This window comes from Scyliorhinus torazame, chromosome 18 (genome assembly GCF_047496885.1).
Source record: "Scyliorhinus torazame isolate Kashiwa2021f chromosome 18, sScyTor2.1, whole genome shotgun sequence".
Classification (NCBI taxonomy): domain Eukaryota; kingdom Metazoa; phylum Chordata; class Chondrichthyes; order Carcharhiniformes; family Scyliorhinidae; genus Scyliorhinus; species Scyliorhinus torazame.
The window spans coordinates 120,885,042-120,906,771 of NC_092724.1; the positions used below are offsets into that span (position 1 = coordinate 120,885,042).

A 21,730-nucleotide genomic window follows, 5' to 3' on the forward strand; every position below is an offset into this window, starting at 1 on the left:
ACTAGAAAGGTGGACTTCACTTTGTTGAGGAGAACTCCAGTCTCTTGATATCTCTTCAACAACTCTTCTTAGTTTTCTAGATGCTCGGCCTCTATCGATCCAGTTATAAGGACATCATCAAGGTACACTACAACCTGCGGTAGCCCGTGGCAGAATCTCCATTGCCCTTTGGAATATTGCCAATATCAAAGACAAGCCAAAAGGCAGGCATGCATACTGGAATAGCTCTGTGTTTATTGTGACATATCCCCAGGAAGTGTCATCTAATTTGAATTGCCAGCACACATGACTCTGAACAACATTTGCGTAAGACTGACCTCATGCCAGCTTTGCAGATTCAATTCTCGGGATTGGATACTTATCTAGCTTGGCAGCCTGATTAACTGTTGTTACAGACACCTGACCAGCTCTCAACAGCGGCTAAGAGACTGAACCAGAGCCAAAGCTTTTGAGGTTTTAAGACGGTGTGGAAAGATCGATTTATTCCAGGAGTGATAATGTAAGAAATAAAGGCTTGGTTATTTTATAAACAAACTTTATTAAAACAAAAGACATTTGCCAGGAGTATCCTGGGGAGAGGAGACTTGAAACCGCGTTGGCTTAGTCCCACGTGCAGACCGCCACATTTCCCTCGCTTCCTCGGTCGGCGGCAGCTTCTGGATGATCCCAGGATCCGATGGAAGAAGTCTGATCTTGTTGAAGGTAAATGGTTGCGTCCGGCGGGGTCCCAGGTGCTGGTTTCGATTTTGGGGTTGCGGGGGGGGGGGGGGGGGGGGGGAGCGGGGGGAGGAGGAGGAGGAGGCGGGTTTGGGTCGCAGGCAACGTCATCCTGGGACAGGTTGGGCCTCGTCTCATGACATCGCTCGATTGATTTCCAAAGCCTTTTCCTCTGTAACTGTTCAGAACAGCATTCTTTCTCTCTCTCTCTAAACGCTGCCCAGCCCCTCAAACAAAGGCTCTCTGCTGGGGTTTCCAATCTTGAACCCATCAGCGTAATCTTGACTGTTTGACTGCCCACTCCCATTTATACAAAAGTACAGAGCCATGCTCTTGATATACAACTAACCTCCCATTGACAATTAAAGAGGCGACTTCCGATTGCGGCCGTGCCTGGCCAGGTCGCACGTTCAGCAGCTCCCGCCGAGATCGGACATTTGGGCCCGTTAACGGACCTTTAGCGGCACTTTGGCAGCGATCTCCGGTGGGGCAGTAAATGCTGGTGAGGCTCCCCCCAGCGCTGTATGGAGTGGACCAGGAGTGGGGCAGTAAAGAAGGCTGGATCGGTGAAACGAGGGGAACGAGTGCAAAATGAGACAATGGCGGCCGGCGCGGACCAGGAGGCGCGGGCCCAGTGGTCGCGGGAGCAGCAGGAGATTGTGAGAAGCTGCTTCACAGAGCTCAAGACGTTGATGCTGGCCCCTATGAAGGCTTCCATGGAAAGGATGGTGGAGACTCAGAAGATGCAGGAGAAGGCGATCAAAGAAGTGGAAAAAAAGGTCTGTGAAAATGAGGATGAGATCTTGGGCCTGGCGGTCAGGGTGGAGGCGCACGAGGCCCTGCACAAAAGGTGACAGGAGAAACTGGAAGACCTTGAAAATAGGTCGAGGAGGCAGAACCTGCGAATCCTGGGCCTCCCCGAAGGTGCGGAGGGGTCGGATGCGAGCGCAGGGTGGAGAAGCCCGCGGTCCCTGGAACTGGACGGGGCGCACAGAGTCCTGGCAAGGAAGCCTGGGGCGAACGAACCGCCGAGGGCTATGGTGATAAGATTCCACCGCTACACAGACAAGGAACGTGTCCTGCGGTGGGCAAAGAGGGAGCGAAGCAGTAAATGGGAGAACTGTGAGATTCAGATTTACCAGGACTGGGGAGCAGATCAGGCTAAGAGGCGTGCGGGCCAAGGTGGCCCTCCACAACAAAGGGGTGAAGTTCGGGCTGCTACATCCGGCGAGGCTGTGGGTCACGTACCAAGGCCGGCATCACGACTTTGATACGCCGGACGAGGCGTGGACATTCATTAAGAATGAGAAGTTGGACTTGAACTAATGGGCAGCTGCACGTTGTTGGAACGCCGGGTGACGAGGTGTAACCGGGTGCTGTCCTAATGTAAGATTGGAAGCAGAGTGCAAGTTGTATGGGGGCTGGGGAGGGGGCTATGTTATGTTGGTTTGCCCCGTTCTCTCTTTGTTTTTATCCTCGGGGTCCTTTGCCAGCTCTCTGCTTTCGCGGAGCCACGCCGCAGAAGGGGGAGATGGGCCCGTCAGTGAGGGCAGCTCGCCAGGGGGGAGGTCGTTCGTTGTTCGGGGCAACGCCCGGAGTTTGTTCATTGTTTTCTTTTACACGGGAAGAATGGGGTGGCTCTCTCTCTCTTACCCCTTGGGGGAGGGGAGGTTGGGGGCCCGAAGAAGGAGACAACAGTAGGATTGGAGCTAGAGGCGGGAGCGGCCTGGGTCAGCTGATTTACGGAAGTGCAATGGGGGGAGAGTTAGTGTTAAGCGGGGGCTTGACATGGGGGATTGGGATTGAGGGGTTGGGGGGGGGGGGGGGGGGGGGAGGAATGGGATGCTGCTTTGCTGGCTGAAGGGGAGCCAACTTTCGGGAACAGATGGAGAGCCTCCGGCGGGAGGGCTTGAGTGAGCGGGGGGCACGGGCACGTGGCTGGGCGAAAAAAAGAGATGGCTAGTCAGCAGGGGGGGGGGGTTTGGTCAACCCCCTGACCAGGGGCCTAAATGGGCCGGTCAAAAGGGCCCGCGTGTTCTCGCACTTAAAGGGATTAAAGGCAGAAGTAGCCATGCTACAGGAGACGCACTTAAAACTCGCTGACCAAACTAGACTGAGGAAGGGATGGGTGGGCCAGGTGTTCCACTCGGGGTTGGACGCAAAGACCAGGGGGGCCGCAACCCTGGTAAGCAAACGGGTGGCATTTGAGGCGGGAAGTATTGTGGCGGACAAAGGGGGCAGGTACATTATGGTGAGTGGTAAGCCACAGGGGGCCCGGGTGGTGCTAGTGAACGTTTATACCCCGAATTGGGATGACGCGGAATTCATGAAGCGCATGCTGAGTAAGATACCGGACTTGGAGTCAAACAATTTGATAATGGGGGGGCGGGGGGGGGTGGACTTCAACACAGTCCTGGACCCGGCTCTGAACCGGTCTAAGTCCAGGTCGGGGAGACGGCCGGCAGCGGCCAAGGTCCTGAGCTGTTTCATGGACCAGATGGGGGGGGGGGGGGGGGGGGGAGTGGATCCGTGGAGATTCGCTCGGTCAAGGGCGAAGGAGTTCTCTTTCTTCTCCCACGTGCATAAAGTGTACTCTCGGATTGATTTTTTTGTGTTGAGCAGGGCGCTAATCCCAGGGGTGGAGGGGGTAGAGTACTCGGCCATTGCGGTCTCGGACCATGCTCCGCACTGGGCGGACTTGAGACTGAGGGCAGAGAGAGGGCAGCGCCCTCTCTGGAGATTGGACGTGGGACTGTTGGCGGAAGAGGAGGTCTGTGGGCAGATTAGGGGGAGTATCCAAAACTATGTGACAACAAACGATACGGGAGAGGTAACACCATTTGACAGTTTACTGCAATTTCTACATTCGTTAGTCTCAAGCTGTGAAAGTTTTCAATGAACTCATTGTGAATACCTGTTCATAAATCTTAACCTTCTTGTTTTGATAAAACAGGCACATTCTTCAGTAAACCTTGTCAGATGGTGCAATGAATTTAGCTATCAGTTCTCACCCACCTTCGTGTGCAGAGCTCATTATTTTCTGGTAAAGTTGTTGCAGTTTACTAATGTGTTTCTTCTGGGCTGTCGTCACCTCCTCTGAGGAAAAACAAGATTGCTCTGTGATAGCAACCACTTCCTGGAAATAGGCCTCAATCACGTTGCAGGGTTCATTCTGGAACAGAGAAATGCTATTGATATTGCAGGATCATCATTTGCTGATTAATGTTTAACTCAATACAGTTAACGCGCTTTGGAACTGCGCCAAAAGAATGAGCCTGCTCAATGTACGTTGGCGTTCAAAAGAAAGCCTCTGCAAAACCGACATCCGACAGGTATTGGAAATCGGAAATTATAGCAGAAAATGCTGGGGACTCTTGACGGGTCTGCACCATCTGCGACATTCTGACTAAAAGGTCACTGATCCTCTGCTGCCACAGACGAGCTGTAGTGGAAAACTTTAGTGGATGGAGCGAATTTTTGTGGTGGTCACCCACATTTCTTCCTCCTGCTTATCTCGTCAGTCAACCGAGACACACAACGGGGATAAAATGGCATAGAATGTATTCGCACAACAGGAGGTGTGAATAGCTTTGCAGGTTAAACGTGTGACCTTCTCAAAAACGCACAGCAGTTATACCGTGAGGTGGCAATTCAATAGTGAGGCAGCATCTCCCAATGTTTAAAAGCCAAGCCAAGCATTTAAAATAAATTAACTTTCCGCGCTTTCAAACTGAATCTTGTGTTATAGCAAGAGTGATAATTGCTTCGTGTGTTGCAAAGGTTATTGAATAGAAAAACAGAAACACAGAAAATAGGAGCAGGAGGAGGCCATTCGGCCCTTCGAGCCTGCTCTGCCATTCGTTATGATCATGGCTGATCATCCAACTCAATAGCCTAATCCCGCTTTCCCCCCATAAATTTAGTTTCCTTTCGCTGCCATATCTAACTGCTCCTTTAAAACCTATGTTTTGGCCTCAACTACTCCCTGTGGTAGCAAATTCCACAGGCTCACCACTCTCTGGGTGAAGAAATTTCTCCTCACTCTCCTCGACCCCGTATCCTCAGACTGTGGCCCTTGGTTCTGGACGCACCCACCATCGGGAACATTCTTCTTGCATCTACCCTGTTTAGTCTTGTTAGAATTTTATAAGTTTCTATGAGATCCCCCCTCATTCTTCTGAATCCAGCGAATACAATCCTTTCTTGGGGGAAAATCTTTTTATTGGCTTTTCTCATATTTATAAACAGTTGTTACTTAAATACATTACATTTTTCTTGCCTGTGCTAATTTGCTTTATTTTACACAGAGGTTTGTTTTAACCTTCATTTGACTAACTGTACGTACATTTTACAGGTTTTGGAACATGCCGGCGAACTGCCCCCAAGTATCCAGGAAGCCTTCCTCTGACCCTCGCATGGAGACATTCCGAGAGGTCAGCGAGCCAGTCTGCAGCTTTGGGTGGTGCTGCCGATCGCCAGCCGAGCAGGATTCTCCGGAGTGCGATTACGGAAGCGAAAGCAAGGGCGTTGGCCCCCTTCCCCATGTGTAACTCTGGCTGCTCCGATACCCCGAAGATTGCCACTATTGACCATGGCTTCACCCTCACCCCCACAACCTTGGACATTGCCTCGGAGAAGGCTGTCCAGAACCCAGCAAGCTTGGGGCAAGCCCAAAACATGTTGGCCGGGCCCCTCTGGCACCGCTCACATTTGTCCTCCACCTCAAGGAAGAACCTGCTCATTCGGGTTCTGGTCAGGTGCGCTCTGTGCACCACTTTAAGCTGCATTAGGCTTAGCCTTGCGCAGGAGGAGGTGGAGTTCACCCTGCTCAGTGCTTCGCTCCAGAGTCCCCATCCTACCTCTGTCCCCAGTTTGTCCTCCCATTTTTGTCTGATCTCCTCCAGTGGAGTCCGTGCTCTGTCCAGTAGCTGTCCGTATATTTTCCCACATAGGCACAAGCAACGAGAAGGGGGGGGACTATCAGGTCCTCTAGTAGTGTGCTTTCTGGGGCCCCGTGGTACCCTACTGTCTCTTTGCGGAGGAAGTGCTTTATTTGGAGGTGACTCAGTTCCTGTCCTCTTGCTAGTTTCCACTTCCTCGTCAGTTCGTCTAGTGTCGCCACTCTGCGCCCTACGTAGAAGTCCCCGACCGTCAGTGTGCCCCCGTCCCGCCTCCATCTTTTGAAGGTGGTATCTAGCATGGCTGGGGGGAATCTGTGATTGCCACAGATGGGGGCCATAAGGGACATTTTGGTTATCCCGAAGTGCTGTCTGAGCTGGGTCCACGTTCTCAGCGTGGCCGCTACCACTGGGCTTGTTGTGTACCGTGTTGAGGGGGATGGAGGTGCTGCTGTGGCCAGGGTCCGGAGGGTTGTTCCTTTACAGGATGCCTCCTCCATTTGTACCCAATCTGTGTTGGGTTCTAGTACCCATCCCCTTACTTTTTCTGCCGATGCTGCCCAGTGGTTGTATTGTAGGTTCGGTAGAGCCAGGCCCCCTCTGACTTTCCCTCTTTGCAGTGTCGGTTTGGGAATTCTCGGGTTCTTGCCCCACACACAAACACCATGATTAATCTGTCTATGTTTTGGAAAAAGGTCTTGGGGGTGAATATCAGGATGGCTCTGAACAGGAAGAGGAACCTTGGCAGTACGTTCATCTTGATCGTCTGCACTCTTCCCGCCAGGGAGAGTGGGAGTGAGCCCCACCGTTGAAGGTCTTTTCTTACTTCCTCCACCAGGCTGGTCAGGTTCCATTTGTGGATTTGTGTCCAGTCTCTGGCTATCTGGATCCCCAGGTAGCGGAATTTGTTCTGGGCCGTTTTGAACGGGAGCCCCTCCAGCTCTGTCCCTCCCCTTTTTGGATTCACTGGGAATGCCTCGCTTTTGCCCAGGTTAAGTTTGTAGCCCGAGAAGGTTCCAAACTCTTTCAGCATTTGCAGTATTGTCTTCAGTCCCTCCTGTGGCTTTGAGACATAGAGGAGCAGGTCATCTGCATAGAGTGAGACAGCGAATACAATTCTAAATGATTCATTCTCTCGTCACACGTCAGTCCCGCCATCCCAGGAATCAGTCTGGTAAACTTTTGCTGCACTCCCTCTAGAGCAAGAACAGCCTTCCTCAGATAAGGAGACCAAAACTGCCCCCAATATTCCTGATATGAGGACACCCATTCCCCTCTCCTGATTTCTGGCCATTCAGATAATACTCTGCCTCCTCCTTTTTGCTACCAAAGTGGATAACCTCGTATTTATCCAAACTATACGGCATCTGTCATTCATTCGCCCACTCACTCAACTTGTCCAAATCACAGGTGAAGGACCTCTGCATCCTCCTCACAGTTCAAACTCCTACCCAACTTTGTGCCATCTGCAAATTTTCTCATCTTTGCCTCGCACACAGCAGAACAAGAATCAAAATCATAAATGCCGTAAGGAGGTCAACGACCTCCACCGGGCCAGGTGGGTGAGTTGGCATCAGCCCCCTGGCACTGGTCCCGCTTGCCACCTCCACCCCAATGACCTGTCACATGTGAATTGTTCATGCCAGGCATAATGATCTTTCCCTCTCACTGACCACCTGTCCACCTCCCGCAGGATCTCCATCTGATGGTGCCGGCCCATCCGGGGTCCTCGTCTCTCTCTCTCCGCTAGCTCGGAACAGTTATGGTCACGATTGTTCACCATTAAAACATGGGCGGCACGGTAGCATTGTGGATAGCACAAATGCTTCACAGCTCCAGGGTCCCAGGTTCGATTCCGGCTTGGGTCACTGTCTGTGCGGAGTCTGCACATCCTCCCCGTGTGTGCGTGGGTTTCCTCCGGGTGCTCCGGTTTCCTCCCACAGTCCAAAGATGTGCAGGTTAGGTGGATTGGCCATGCTAAATTGCCCATAGTGTCCCAAAATTGCCCTTAGTGTTGGGTGGGGTTACTGGGTTATGGGGTTAGGGTGGAGGTGTTGACCTTGGGTAGGGTGCTCTTTCCAAGAGCCGGTGCAGACTCGATGGGCCGAATGGCCTCCTTCTGCACTGTAAATTCTATGATTCTATGTTACATCCAGGATATGTGAAGCCTCTCTGTCACGTTATTCTGCACTGCAGGCTGTTCTGCACCCCCACCCAAGCCCCAGGGCAACCATGGCATAGATTGAGGAGCACCAGAGTTCACCTCACAGCGGGTTATCATCACCCCTCTACCTTGAATATTGACTCGCTGACAGCACCGACATGGGCCCATCACCTTCGAGTGATGTAACCCAGAGAGGGTGGGACAGGGCGATCAAGGGGCAGGGGGACAGGTGGATCGGGGGGAGTGGGGGGGGGAACATGTAGGTGGGAAGGGGGAAGGGTTGAGTTGACAGACGAAGCCACGTACTATGAGAAAGGGCAAGGAGGAGGGCCTCCCTGGTCCTCCGGGCATGCCAGACCCTCGCCGCCGACTGTCCTCCATCCTCTGGCTGCTCCCGCGGGTTCTCCCTGGGCTCATCCTCCAGCCTCTCCTAGTCAGGCTCCTGCTCGACCGTCTCCTCAGACTGGGCCGCATTTGCCTCCTCCTTCACCTCCATTACGTCGCCCCGCTGCTGTGCCAGGCTGAGGAGGGCACAGCAGACCACCACAAAGTAGGCGACTCTCCGAGGGGTCGACACCAATGTATCACCAGAGCGGTCAAGGCATCAGAACCACATTTTAAGCAGTCTGATGCACCGCTCAATGACAGCCCGGGTGGCCACATAGGCCTCATTATATCGGGTCTCCGCATTGATCTCCATCATTAGCCAGGGCCTCAGTGGGTACCCCTTATCCCCCATGAGCCAACCGGTCATACCTGGGTGTCCCTTGATGAGGCCAGGGATGTCCGACTGCCCCAGAATATACCTGTTGTGCACACTCCCTGAGAAGCGTGCACACACGTGTATGATCTGGAGGTGGTGATCGCACATATGCTGGATGTTCAGAGAGTGGACCCCCTTACCATTAATGAAGACCTCTCCTGGACCGCCTGGTGCGCGCAAGGTGAAATACATACAATCAAAACCCCCTGGACCTGGGATGTTCCAGTGATGGTGGGGAATCCTGCTACCTGGGCATCTTGATGGACTTGGTATAGGTCAAAGCTTATAAAGTCAGCTGCCCGGGCAAACAGGGCATCTGTGACTTCAGGACGCACTTGTGGGCTGTAGGTTGGGAAATGCCACACAAGTCCCTGTTCGTTCCCAGGAATGAACTCGAGGTGTAAAGGTTCGGAGCTGCGGTGATCTGGATGGCCGCCAGGAGCGGGTATCCTCCTCCTCCACGTGGTGCCAATTCCGCAAGGGCATGGCACAGAGGCTGCACCGTCTCCTTGTTGAGGCGGAGACTCCTGCGACACATGCTGCCGACATCTCCTCAAACGACCAGCGACGCCTGCACACCTTGGGCTGTCACAGGCCTCCCCCTCTGGGTCCCTCCCCGGCCCGCTGGGCGGCAGGGTCCTCAGCGTGTGGGGTGGGCAGCTGCCCATGGGCTGTCGCCTCGAGCTTCTGTCGATGCTGCTGCCACCATATGTGGTGTCCGCCCACTGGCCTGCCAGCAGCACCGTGAGGACAGCTGCTTGGGGTCCATAATCACGTCCATAATGTGATATCTGTAAGGAATTGGAGAGGGCGAGAGACTGACAATTGTTTCGGGGTTCCCCCCTGGGGACCCTCGGGTCCCCCAAGCCTCACGTTCCCGGCCATTTCTCAGGGCGTCATCCAACAAGCCGGTTGTGCTGGGTGAACCAGCCCTGTACACGCATCCTTGGCCACAGTAAGGGCCCCTGCGCACTACACTCCAGCCGGGAAGGTTACCTGGGGGCTGTAAAGTGCCCATGTAACTAACAGCACCTCTTTCCTATTAGCGATGGCCTTCAGCTGTGCAGCCAGAGGCCGCCATGGTCGGTGGGCGTTAAAGTGACCTTCAGCATATTACCACGGACAGGGCTCTGTCCTGGGTTGTTCGGTGGGACAGCCAGGCAGCAGCTGAAGTTGTCCCTGGTATGGGTATAAATATCCGGGGAGAGGGGCGGGGGTTGGGGGGGGGAGTGGCATGTTGGACACGTGGGCGCTAAGCACCTCATCCCCCCCTGGGGCGACCCCCACCGATGACGGCTGACCCACCCAACTTGACTGAGCCCGTCCCCCCTGGGGGCAGCAGCCCCAGCGCTCACCGGCTGATTACCCAATCTCGAACATAGCTACTCACCTCATCCGAATCCCACAGCAGCCATTGTGCTAGCTTCAAGTTTTTAAATAGGTGTGCTAAAAGGGTAACCACGTGCATACTTGCTGGGGAGCCGGCTAGATGACGGGAGGCCATTAGATAGGGGGTCCGTCCCGTTTACAATTTTGGGATTGGCATTAATTGGTAATTATTGGTTTTCGCCACGTCTAGGCTGGATCCGGATCTTGTCAACGGTAGCGGGTGGGTCAGATCAGAAGCCGATCGGCGCCCAGCATGGATCCCGATTTCGGTGTTGTCAGGGTAGTTGTGGGAGGCAGTGGGGTCTCATTGTTAGCAGGGCCCCGCTCTCACTTTCTTTTCCATTTCCACTCTGTCAATAGCATTCAATTAATAAAAATTCTGAAACACTTTTTCCACTGTGGACGACAGCGTATTGGTTGAGATTACCTCACGAGTGATTAAGGTTAACTGGCCTTATTTCACATGAAACCTTTAATGCTGAGAGAAGAAATTATTTTGAACATGATTTCCAGAAAGCACAAAAGGTAGCGAGGTTTGCAACAAAAAATAAACAATGAAAGTGACGCTTGAAGGCTAGAAACTTTACATTCTTCCAAATATTTAGCTAAAAAGAAAAATAACACAATTCCCATCATGATGTATCTGGAAGGGGAGAAGAAGGAAGATATCTATCTGGTCATTATAAGAACAATAACAAAACCGTTAATCTGTGAATTCTCGGTATTTAGTCGCTTTTGGGGGTCTCCAAGGAGATCGGAGGCACCAGCGGCATGCTCTTTCGGCAGGGTGGTGCCCTGGCACTATTGGTGTTACCTCGCTACCCTGGCAGTGCCATGGTGTCCAGGTGACATTGTCAGCTGGCAGACGCACTGCTGGGGTGCCAGATTGGCACTGCCAAGGTGCCAAACTGGCATTTTTTCCGTGTGTCCAATCGGGATGGGGGTGCCCTTCATGGGTGTTGGAGGGGGTGCAGGGTGGGCCAGGGACCCTCTCATATTGCATATGGGGGGGGGGGGAGCGCGCAGGGAGGTCGGCGATTGTTTTGGGGGCCTCAAAGTTTAGGTCGCCATTTAAAAATGGCGACCGATCTCTCTCTACAATGGGGAGTTCCGGCGAGCAGAGCTCCCCACTGTACAAAATAGGACTATGTGCGGCCTTGGCCGCGCGTTCCCATTCAGGCCCCTTGTTCGATGCACGTCGCTTTGAATAGCCATGTGTTTACAAACACTCAACTAAATGTGCTCGTTAGGGGACTTTGTTCCCATTTGGGAGAATCGTGCCCACGATGCTTCCCATCATTGGGGAGTCTAGAACCAGGGGACACAATTTAAAAATAAGGGGGAACCGATTAGGACCGAAATGAGGGGAAATTTTGTTTACTCAGGGGGTTCTCAATCTTCCTACCCAAGATGGCTGTGGAAGCTCAGTCACCAAGCGTGTTTAAAAGAGAGATTCACAGATTTCCAAATGCCAATGATATAAAGGGAACTGGGGATAAAGTGGAAGGCTAGTCTTCTCCTGTTCCTCGGTTTCTATGTTCCTAATATTCTATAAATGAAAAGATTCATTTTGAAGATCCTACTAACCTGCAAGACTTCATTCAGACTGCTGATATTACAGTTCTCTCCCAGGGCTGCTTGGATGGTATGTTTTATAACATGACCCAGATTAACAGCGAATGTCTCATTCGAGTTCATAGAATGGATCTCATTGTAAAGGGAATTGTAGACTTCTTCAGAGATAACGTCAGGATCAACAAATGCAAAAGTCCTGAAAAAGAAGGATTTATCGAGTCAAACAATTTCTTTTGACAGACACGACTTACCAAAGCGCAATGTCACATAACATTGCCAATTTTAAAAAGTTTTATACCAATGAGAAACATCTCACTCCAAATCAAGTAGTACATTTAATTATCATATTCTAGATTATTCCGCAAAATTAAGCTAATGAGGCTGAACACCCATAAATCCAAGTCTATTTAAGGCTTATTCCTTTTCTGGCAACAACTTCCCTGCACTCACACATTAGATTAAGGAAAAATCTTACCATCCAATAGATATTTATAATCTTTATTAGTGTCACAAGAAGGCGTACATAACACTGCAATGAAGTTATTATGAAAATCCCCTTGTCGTCACACAACAGTGCCTGTTTGGGTACACTGAGGGAGAATTCAGAATGGCCAATTGGGTGAGTAATTGGGTTCTGTAGTACCTGTTGTTTGCGTACGATAAGTATTGTTAAATATCCAAAATAGCATCCATGCCGAATGCACACAATTGTAATGTGTACACACTTTCCTGTCCATTATTGCGATTATCCAATTTAACCCTCTATCTCTTCAATTAAATGTATCGCTTTCTCTAAATAATCCTTTGTGTTTTATCCTAATTTGTCATTCCTACACCAGTCAATGCTCCTCTTGCTCATTACACGATTTAAATAAAACAGATATCTCTGTTCACCGTCATTCATCCCCACTTAGTTGGGATCAAGAATCCTCCTAACACAATCTTCCAATCGAACTAGTTCTTTCCTAGGATTTCAAAACTGTGGAGCCCTTTGCACTCCTCAGTTTTTTCTTGTTCCGAAAACCTTTTCAAGCACACCCTTAGTATCAGCTGATCACTTTTCTAATGTACCTCGTCTTCTCCATTGCTGTTTCGGCCTTTCTGCTGTCCCACACTCTAACTCTTTGCCTTTGGTTTCCAAAAAAAGAAGTTGCGTAATGTCACATATCTGATAGATTTTTACAGTTACACAAGAACAATAATCAAGATGTAACAAACCTGTCCGTTATGGAAATGCAAGTCAAATCAATTTTTAAAGATAGAGAAAATAGCCAAACATGTGAAAAGACAAAGGGCTGGATTTTATGCCTGGTAGCAGGGGAGGGGGGGCCTCTGGAGCGGGCATGGTGGGACTGCAAGAACAAAGAAAAGTATAACACAGGAACAGCTGGCCCTTCGGCCCTCCAAGCCTGTGCTGATCAGGATGCTCCAAAAATAAAACCTTCTGCTCTTATTAGGTCCATATCCCTCGGTTTCCTCCCTATTCATGTACCCATCCAGGTGCCTCTTGAATGTCGCTAATGTGCCTGCTTCCACCACATCCTCTGGCAGCGCGTTCCAGGCACCCACCACACTCTGCGTGTAAAACGTATCCTGCATATCTCCCTTAAACTTTCCCCCTCTCACCTTGAACCTGTGCTCTCTTTTAATTGACATTTGCACTCTTGGAAAAAACCTCTGACTATCCACCCTGTCTACGCCTCTCATAATTTTGTAAATCTCTATCAGGTCTCCCCTCGGTCTCCGTCTTTCCAGTGATAACAATCCTAGCTTATTCAACCTCTCCTCATAGCCAACACCCTCGGGATCAGGAAACGTCCTGGTGAACCTTCTTTGCACCCTCTCCAAAGCTTCCACATTCTTCTGATAATGTGGTGACCAGAGCTGCACACAATACTCCAAATGCGGCCTAACCAAGGTTTTATATACTCCTGTACTCAATGCCCCGACTGATGAAGGCAAGCATGAGATATGCCTTCTTAATCACCTTGGCCACCTGGGTTGAGACTTTTAGGACCTGCACGCCCAGATCCCTCTGTATGTTCATGTTCTTAAGGGTTCTGCTATTTACAGTATAGTTCTTTCCTAGAAGAGGCAAGAAGGAGAGCGATGGCTGCCGGACTCAGGGAAGTCCTGGGCTTTTAGGGCAGGGAGGGGTCCGAGAGCCCAGGGAAGTGGGGGTGGGGGGTACCAGGTTTAGGAGGACAGGTGGCGAGACACAAAGGCAGAGGATTACTTCTGATAAGCACAGGACACCCCCTGAATGACAGCCCCCGCCTCCCTTCCCATCCTTTTTCAATCTGGTCTCAAATAAATGCACTGTCCACTCTCACCCGCCTGCCAAAACCAACTATACTACCTGGGTAGCGTAACATGGCACACAATCAGCTTGGTAACAAGCTCAATTGACCTGTAATGATTTATTTAAATATGGAGGATAGCCTGCCAAATTGAGTGCACACTCACATACCGCATTACGGGTTTAACTCAGTTGGCTGGGCAGCTGGTTTGTGATGCAGAGAGAGGCCGACAGCGCAGGTTCAATTCCCGTAATGGCTGAGGTTATGCATGAAGGCCCCACCTTCTCAATCTTGCCCCTGACCTGAGGTATGGTGGTCCTAAGGTTAAATGACCACCAGCCAGCTCTCCTCCTCAAAGGGGAAAGCAGCCTATGGTCATCTGGGACTATGGCGACATGACTTTATCTTTACCATCATAGACATCCCTCACACACTACCATAAAGTCCCTACTTAGTTTTGGGAACATTCATTTCCTTCCTGTCTTTTATGAAAATAAGTTTTGTTCAATAAAGATCAGTGATGTTTCTCAAATGACATTAATTTAGCTCCGTCCTATAAAGCAGTGCCATTGATTCCAACTCAGTGTCACCCTCTTGAAATTTGTTCAACAAATCCATTATCTGGAGGGGAAAATAGATGTTTTTTAATCTAAACAAGTAAGAGACACACGGAGAAGACAAACCTGACAGAGAGAGAGAGAGAGAAAAAGGAACATTCCTTTCAAAAAGGGGGAAGAAATTGCAGAGGAACAAATGTGCGACCGCTTAGATTTGGAAGCTAATTGGCAAAGTATGAGAATGGTCATAAGAGAGCTGGTGTTGTGCAGTCATATAAATTTAGTTCCCACTGGTGTTTCAGACGCACATTGTTCCCAGTGTTACACGATAGTACAGCACTCGAGGGAGTGGGTGGAAATTTGTAAAGGGAGCTTACAAAGGAACTGAAAAAAGCAGCATGAGCCTGTGGGAGTGGTAAGATTGAGGTCACTGTCAGCTATGTGACATAGAGAGTTCATGCGGTTTTGTGGCATTTTGAAAGAAGTTCTTCAAGTGGAGCATCTGGCAAAGATACTCAATTATAGCAAGATTGAAAAGGGAAAAACAAAAAGCACAGACTGAAAGAAACCGATCTGCAACTCTGGACAAATGCAACATGGAGAAAGTCTGCTAGGTCCCTTTAGGAGGAAGTCTCAAAAAGTGTCTTACACACCACATGGAGCGAGGTGGCTGTGGTGTTCACTGCCATCTCACCCCTAAGGACTGCAGATAAGTAAGTGCAAGTAAAGGTTCAATGGCCTGACAAGAGCATATAAGGTGAACACATTGGATGCTCTGCTTCCCCCTCCCCCCATGGGCATCAGTAACCTGTTCGGCACTCAAATTAATAGAAGCACTATTAATACTGCACTTTGTTTAAGGGACAGTTACTAATTCTAGATTCTAAAACAGATATTGTCATTTCCCTAAAAGTACTGTAGTGGAGCAGATTATTCGATAAAGTTATCTCGGGGACCCAGATACAGAACGATTGTTTATTAGCCAACGCATTGGGAGAGCACAACTTCCGAGAAATGGCCCCCAATTGCACCGCTAGCTGTGTTTGCTACCTTGTGTTGTTGGAAAACAAGTTGCAGAGATCACCCAAAAACAATTTGCTGATATGGGTCCTGCAGGTGTCTGTGTCTTTTGTCACTTCAGCATGTTGTTGGGTGATGTCTTTACCCTGATGTGGAATTTTCCTTAAACTTTCTAAAACACTATACAACTTCTAAGATCCTTTAATGGACTATAATTATCGTCTGCCTGAATAAATCATTGTAATTAAACCACATTCATTAGTTGCCCTCTTACAATGCTTACTCTCGTGCAAAAGCTCAGAACTCCAAGTTAATAGTACGGAATCACCAGATATACAGCACCAATTGTTCCTGCTACTCAATAAATATCGCTGTACTAGGTAAAGCCTAGTACATTCAACTTTGTTATGGACAACATGGCAGAGGACTGGAACCAGCATTTCAGACATTAGGTACATGCAGGTACACTATGCAGAGAAGGTCAATGAGATTCTATAAAGCAAACAGCTTCAACAGTAGGAGCTGGCAAGATTGGTGAGACAGATTAGTGGGAGCGCATCCAGGCTTTCCCCCCCTACAGACTCATCAGAGTAACGGAGGACAGAGGATAATCAAATGGAGGAAAAGTAAAGGAATTTCCTCTTCATCGACTGAACCAACAGCAATACAGAGGATTAGAAAGGTCACACCATGTAGGAGTACTGAGAGCAAGATGCTATCCCATGTTCCTCTGCCAGCACCATGATGGAGGCTCCTGCTCTTGCACACTCTTCCACTAGCTTAAACACATTCAACCTTCGCTCGTGAAAGGTTGAGAACATGACACTAGGTGATTCACAATGCACAAGAGACTTAGTGGAATAGAGAGAGTGGGTGAGGGTGTGCCACCTATCCAGTGGAGGCCAGAGAGAAAGCTTTATGTCATATAACTCATGTGAACATCTGAAAATTAGGAATCTCACAGATATGTCGAGTTTCTGAGGTCCGTCTCCAAGATGTGCATCAGCTGACAGGTATGACTGAAGTCTATAGACTTTATTTGTAGTATCAAAGAAGAATTATCCTATTACAGAGATCAATGTAACATCTACAATGGGAGGATAGTGCAGCTAAACTGGTGGTGTAGGAGGGAGGATTTCAGATTTTTGGACTATTGGGATCCCTTCCGGGGCAGGTGGGACCTGTACAAGAAGGACAGGTTACATCTAAACTGGAGGGCACGGATATCCTGGCTGGGAGGTTTGCTAAATTCACTCGGGAGGATTTAAACTAGTCTGGCAGGGGGGGTGGGAGCTTAAAGGGTGTAAAAACTGAAGGGGAAATAGAGAACCAAAATAAAAGAACAACATCACCCTCAGGCAGAGCAAAAAAGATGACAAGTGTGAAAAGGGAGGTGGACAATGCAGGATTGGATTGGATTTGTTTATTGTCATGTGTACCGAGGTACAGTGAAAAGTATTTTCCTGCGAGCAGCTCAACAGATCATTAAGTACATGAGAAGAAAAGGGAATAAAAGAAAATACATAATAGGGCAACACAACATATACAATGTAAATACATCAGCACTGGCATCGGATGAAGCATACTGGGTGTAGTGTTAATGAGGTCAGTCCGTAAGAGGGTCATTTAGGAGTCTGGTGACAGCGGGGAAGAAGCTGTTTTTGAGTCTGTTCGTGCGTGTTCTCAGACTTCTGTATCTCCTGCCCGATGGAAGAAGTTGGAAGAGTGAGTAAGCCGGGTGGGAGGGATCTTTGATTATGCTGCCCGCTTTTCCCAGGCAGTGGGAGGTGTAGATGGAGTCAATGGATGGGAGGCAGGTTCATGTGATGGACTGGGCGGTGTTCACGACTCTCTGAAGTTTCTTGCGGTCCTGGGCCGAGCAGTTGCCATACCAGGCTGTGATGCAGCCTGATAGGATGCTTTCTAATGGTGCATCTGTAAAAGTTGGTAAGGGTTAATGTGGACATGCCAAATTTCCTTAGTTTCCTGAGGAATATAGGCGCTGTTGTGCTTTCTTGGTGGTAGCGTCGACGTGGGTGGACCAGGACAGATTTTTGGAGATGTGCACCCCTAGGAATTTGAAACTGCTAACCATCTCCACCTCGGCCCCGTTGATGCTGACAAGGGTGTGTAAAGTACTTAGCTTCCTGAAGTCAATTACCAGCTCTTTAGTTTTGCTGACATTGAGGGAGAGATTGTTGTCACTACACCACTCCACTAGATTCTCTATCTCCTTCCTGTATTCGGACTCGTCGTTATTCGAGAGCCGGCCCACTATGGTCGTATCATCAGCAAACCTGTAGACGTTTTGCCACGCAGTTGTGTGTGTAAAGGGAGTAGAGTAGGGGGCTAAGTACGCAGCCTTGCTGGGCGCCGGTGTTGAGGACTATTGTGGAGGAGGTGTTGTTGTTCATTCTTACTGATTGTGGTCTGTTGGTCAGAAAATCGAGGATCCAGTTGCAGAGTGGGGAGCCAAGTCCTAGGTTTTGGAGCTTTGATATGAGCTTGGCTGGGATTATGGTGTTGAAGGCGGAGCTGTAGTCAATAAATAGGAGTCTGATGTAGGAGTCCTTGTTTTCGAGATGCTCTCCGGATGAGTGTAGGGCCAGGGAAATGGTATCTGATGTGGATTGAGGGTGTTGTACCTAAATGCGCGCAGTATACGGAACAAGGTAAATGAGCTTGTTGCGCACATTGAAATTGGCCGGTACAATGTTATGGGCATCACAGAGACGTGGCTGCAAGGGGATCAGGGCTGGGATCTAAATATCCAAGGATACATGTCCTATCGAAAGGACAAGCAGATGGGCAAAGGGGGCGGGGTTGCATTGTTAGTAAGGAATGAAGTTAAATAGATAGCAAGGAGCGATAGAGGTTCAGAAGGCATAGAATCTCTGTGGGTAGAGTTAAGGAATCGCAGAGGTAAAAAGACCCTGATGAGAGTTATGTACAGGACTCCTAACAGTAGTCAGAAGGTGGGGCAGAAAAAAAATCAAGAGATAGAAAAGGCATGTAAAAAAAATTACAATAATCATGGGGGACTTCAATATGCAGGTTGACTGGGAAAATCAGGTTGGTAGTGGATCCCAAGAAAAGGAATTTGTGGAATGTCTAAGATTTTTTTTGAGCAGCTTGTGACAGAACCTACTAGGGAACAGGCAATTCTGGATTTAGTGATGTGTAATGAGGCAGACTTGATTAGGGAACTTAAGGTGCAAGAACCCTTAGGGAGCAGTGACCACAATATGATATAACTTACCCTGCAGTTTGAGAGGGAGAAGCTGCAATCAGATGTAACAGTATTACAATTAAATAAGGGTACCTGCAAAGACATGAGGGAGGAGCTGGCCAGAGTTGATTGGAAAAGGAGCCTAGCAGGGAAGACAGTGGAACAACAATGGCAGGAGTCATTGGGGGTTATTCGGTAGGCACAACAGAAATTCATCCCAAGGACGAAGAAACATGCTAAGGGGAGGACAAGGCATCCATGGCTGACGAGGGAAATCTAGGACAGCATAAAAGCTGAAGAAAAAGCATACAAAGTGGCAAGGATTAGTGGGAAGCCAGAGAATTGGGAAGCCTTTAAAAACGAGCAGAGGACAACTAAAAATGCAATAAGGGGGGAGAAGATGAAGTATGATTGCAAGCTAGCTAGTAATATAAAGGAAGATAGGAAGAGTTTTTTTTCAATGTATAAAAGGTAAGAGAGAGGCAAAAATAGACATTGGACCACTGGAAAATGTTGCTGGAGAAGTAATAAGAGGAAACAAAGAAATGGCCGACAAATTGAATAGTTACTTTGCATCAGTCTTCACGGTGGAAGACACCAGTGGGATGCCTGAGCTCCAGGAGAACCAGGGAGCAGAGGTGAGGCAGTGACCATTACTAAGGAGAAGGTCCTGGGGAAATTGAAAGGTCTGAAGGTGGATAAATCACCTGGACCAGATGGACTACACCCCAGGGTTCTAAAAGAGATAGCTGAGGAGATTGCGGAGGCATTGGCGATGATCTTTCAGAAATCGCTGGAGGCAGGAAGAGTCCCAGAGGACTGGAAAGAGGCTAATGTAACAGCCCAGTTTAAGAAGGGAGGCAGAAGACGGGAAATTATAGGACGGTTCGTCTGACTTTGGTCATTGTTAAGATTTTAGAGTCCATTATTAAAGATGAGATCGCGAAGTACTTGAAAGTGCATGATAAAATAGGACTGAGACAGCACGGCTTCGTCAAGGGGAGGTCATGTTTGACAAATCTGTTAAGAGTTCTTTGAGAAAGTAACAAGGAAGTTAGACATAAGACAACCAGTGGACGTGATTTATTTAGATTTCCAGAAGGCCTTTGACAAGGTGCCACATGGGAGACCGTTAAATAAGTTAAGAGTCATGGTGTTCAGGGTAAGATCCTGGCATGGATAGAGGATTGGCTGACTGTCAGAAGGCAGAGAGTGGGGATAAAGGGGTCTTTTTCAGAATGGCAGCCGGTGACTAGTGGTGTACCTCAGGGGATGGTGCTGGGACCACAACTTTTCACAATATACATTAATGATCTGGAGGAAGGAACTGAAGGCACGGTTGCTAAGTTTGCAGATGATACAAAGATCTGTAGAGGGGCAGGTGGTATTGAGGAAGCAGGCGGGCTTCAGAAGGACTTAGACAGGCTCGGGGAGTGGGCAAAGAAGTGGCAGATGGAATACAATGTGGAAAAGTGTGAGGTTATGCACTTTGGAAGGAGAAATGGAGGCATAGACTATTTTCTAAATGGGAAGATGCTTAGGAATTCCGAAGCACAAAGGGATTTGGGAGTCCTTGTTCACGATTCACTTAAGGTTAACGAGCAGGTTCAGCCTGCAGTTAGGAAGGCAAATGCAATGTAAGCATTCATGTTGAGAGTGCTAGAATACAAGACCAGGGATGTACTTCTGAGGCTGTATAAGGCTCTTGTCAGACCCCATTTGGAGTATTGCGAGCAGTTTTGGGCCCCGTATCTAAGGAAGGATGTGCTGACCTTGGAAAGGGTACAGAGGATTTTCACAAGAATGATCCCTGGAATGAAGAGATTGTCGTATGAGGAACGGTTGAGGACTCTGGATCTGTACTCATTGGAGTTTAGAAGGATGAGGGGGGATCTTATTGAAACTTACAGGATACTGTGTGGCCTGGATAGAATGGACATGGAGAGAATGTTTCTACTTGTAAGAAAAACTAGAGGCAGAGGACACAATCTCAGACTAAAGGGATGATCCTTTAAAACAGAGTGAGGAGGAATTTCTTCAGCCAGAGTGTGGTAAACCTGTGGAATTCTTTGCCATAGAAGGCTGTGGAGACAAATTACTGAGTGTCTTAAAGACAGAGATAGACAGTATTTGATCAATAAGGGGATCAGGGGTTATGGGGAGAAGGCAGGAGAATAGGGATGAGAGAAATATCAGCCATGTTTGAATGGCGGAGCAGACTCGATGGGCCGAGTGGCCTAATTCTGCTCCTATGTCTTATGGTCTTATAATGGAATCACTAGTCTGCCTGGGCAAAGACTCCACAAATACAACTAACAGCGGCTCCCTCACAGGACCAACTGCCATGAACGGAGCACCTCATCAATCACACGGGTATTTTGTAGCACAGGAGTAGCCAACCACCTTTCACGCTGCAGCAGTCTCTGAGGAATCTACCAAATGATGGCCTTCTCCATACAGCCTACCTCCAAAACATGCAAGACCAGTGCCTCAGGAATCATTGTGTCCAGATCATTCTTTGAATGGCTGAGGAATGCCTAGGTCCCTGATCTATCAAGGCAATGAAAGAACTCCTTTAAGATCCAGATGGTTCTCTCTGGGAGTACTCTGAAAGAGCTATGTGTCTATTTCTTGTAAGTGTTTGGCACTTTCTGTCTCTCCTCGTCAGCAATATTGCTTAATTTCAGTGCGTGTTTCAAAGTTCCTTCCTTTGAGATTAGCTTCTCATTCGTTGCCCTTATAATGTCGCCCATGAATATATTGCTTTCCTCTTTAACTGCTTCAAACATCAACTATGTGAACTGACTGACTCTTCAAAACATCCATAGCAAACTCCAGTGCTATTGTCCCATTTTGCTGGTGTTAGAATACGCTGGTTTAGCACAGGGCTGGTTTAGCACAGGGCTAAAGAGCTGGCTTTTAAAGCAGACCAAGGCGGGCCAGCAGCACGGTTCAATTCCCATACCAGCCCCCCCTGAATAGGTGCCGGAATGTGGCGACTAGGGGCTTTTCACAGTAACTTCATTTGAAGCCTACTTGTGACAATAAGCGATTTTCATTTAATTTTTTTCACGGGGAGAAAAGCTATTTTTCCCTCGAGTGTTATTTAGCAATAGAG

General features: G+C 48.8%; 1 protein-coding gene across 3 annotated transcripts in view; it reads right to left on the bottom strand.

Annotated features, from left to right (window-relative positions):
- Positions 1-21,730, bottom strand: part of LOC140395474 (phosphoinositide 3-kinase regulatory subunit 6-like) — a 174,523-nt gene that overhangs the window by 56,046 nt on the left and 96,747 nt on the right. For all 3 annotated transcript variants that reach the window (XM_072483260.1, XM_072483262.1, XM_072483261.1), the window contains exons 9-10: positions 11,519-11,702; positions 3,733-3,889 (exon numbers count right to left, since the gene is read on the bottom strand). In XM_072483260.1, the coding sequence (XP_072339361.1) occupies positions 3,733-3,889; positions 11,519-11,702 (341 nt within the window). The remainder of the gene's footprint in view (positions 1-3,732; positions 3,890-11,518; positions 11,703-21,730) is intronic.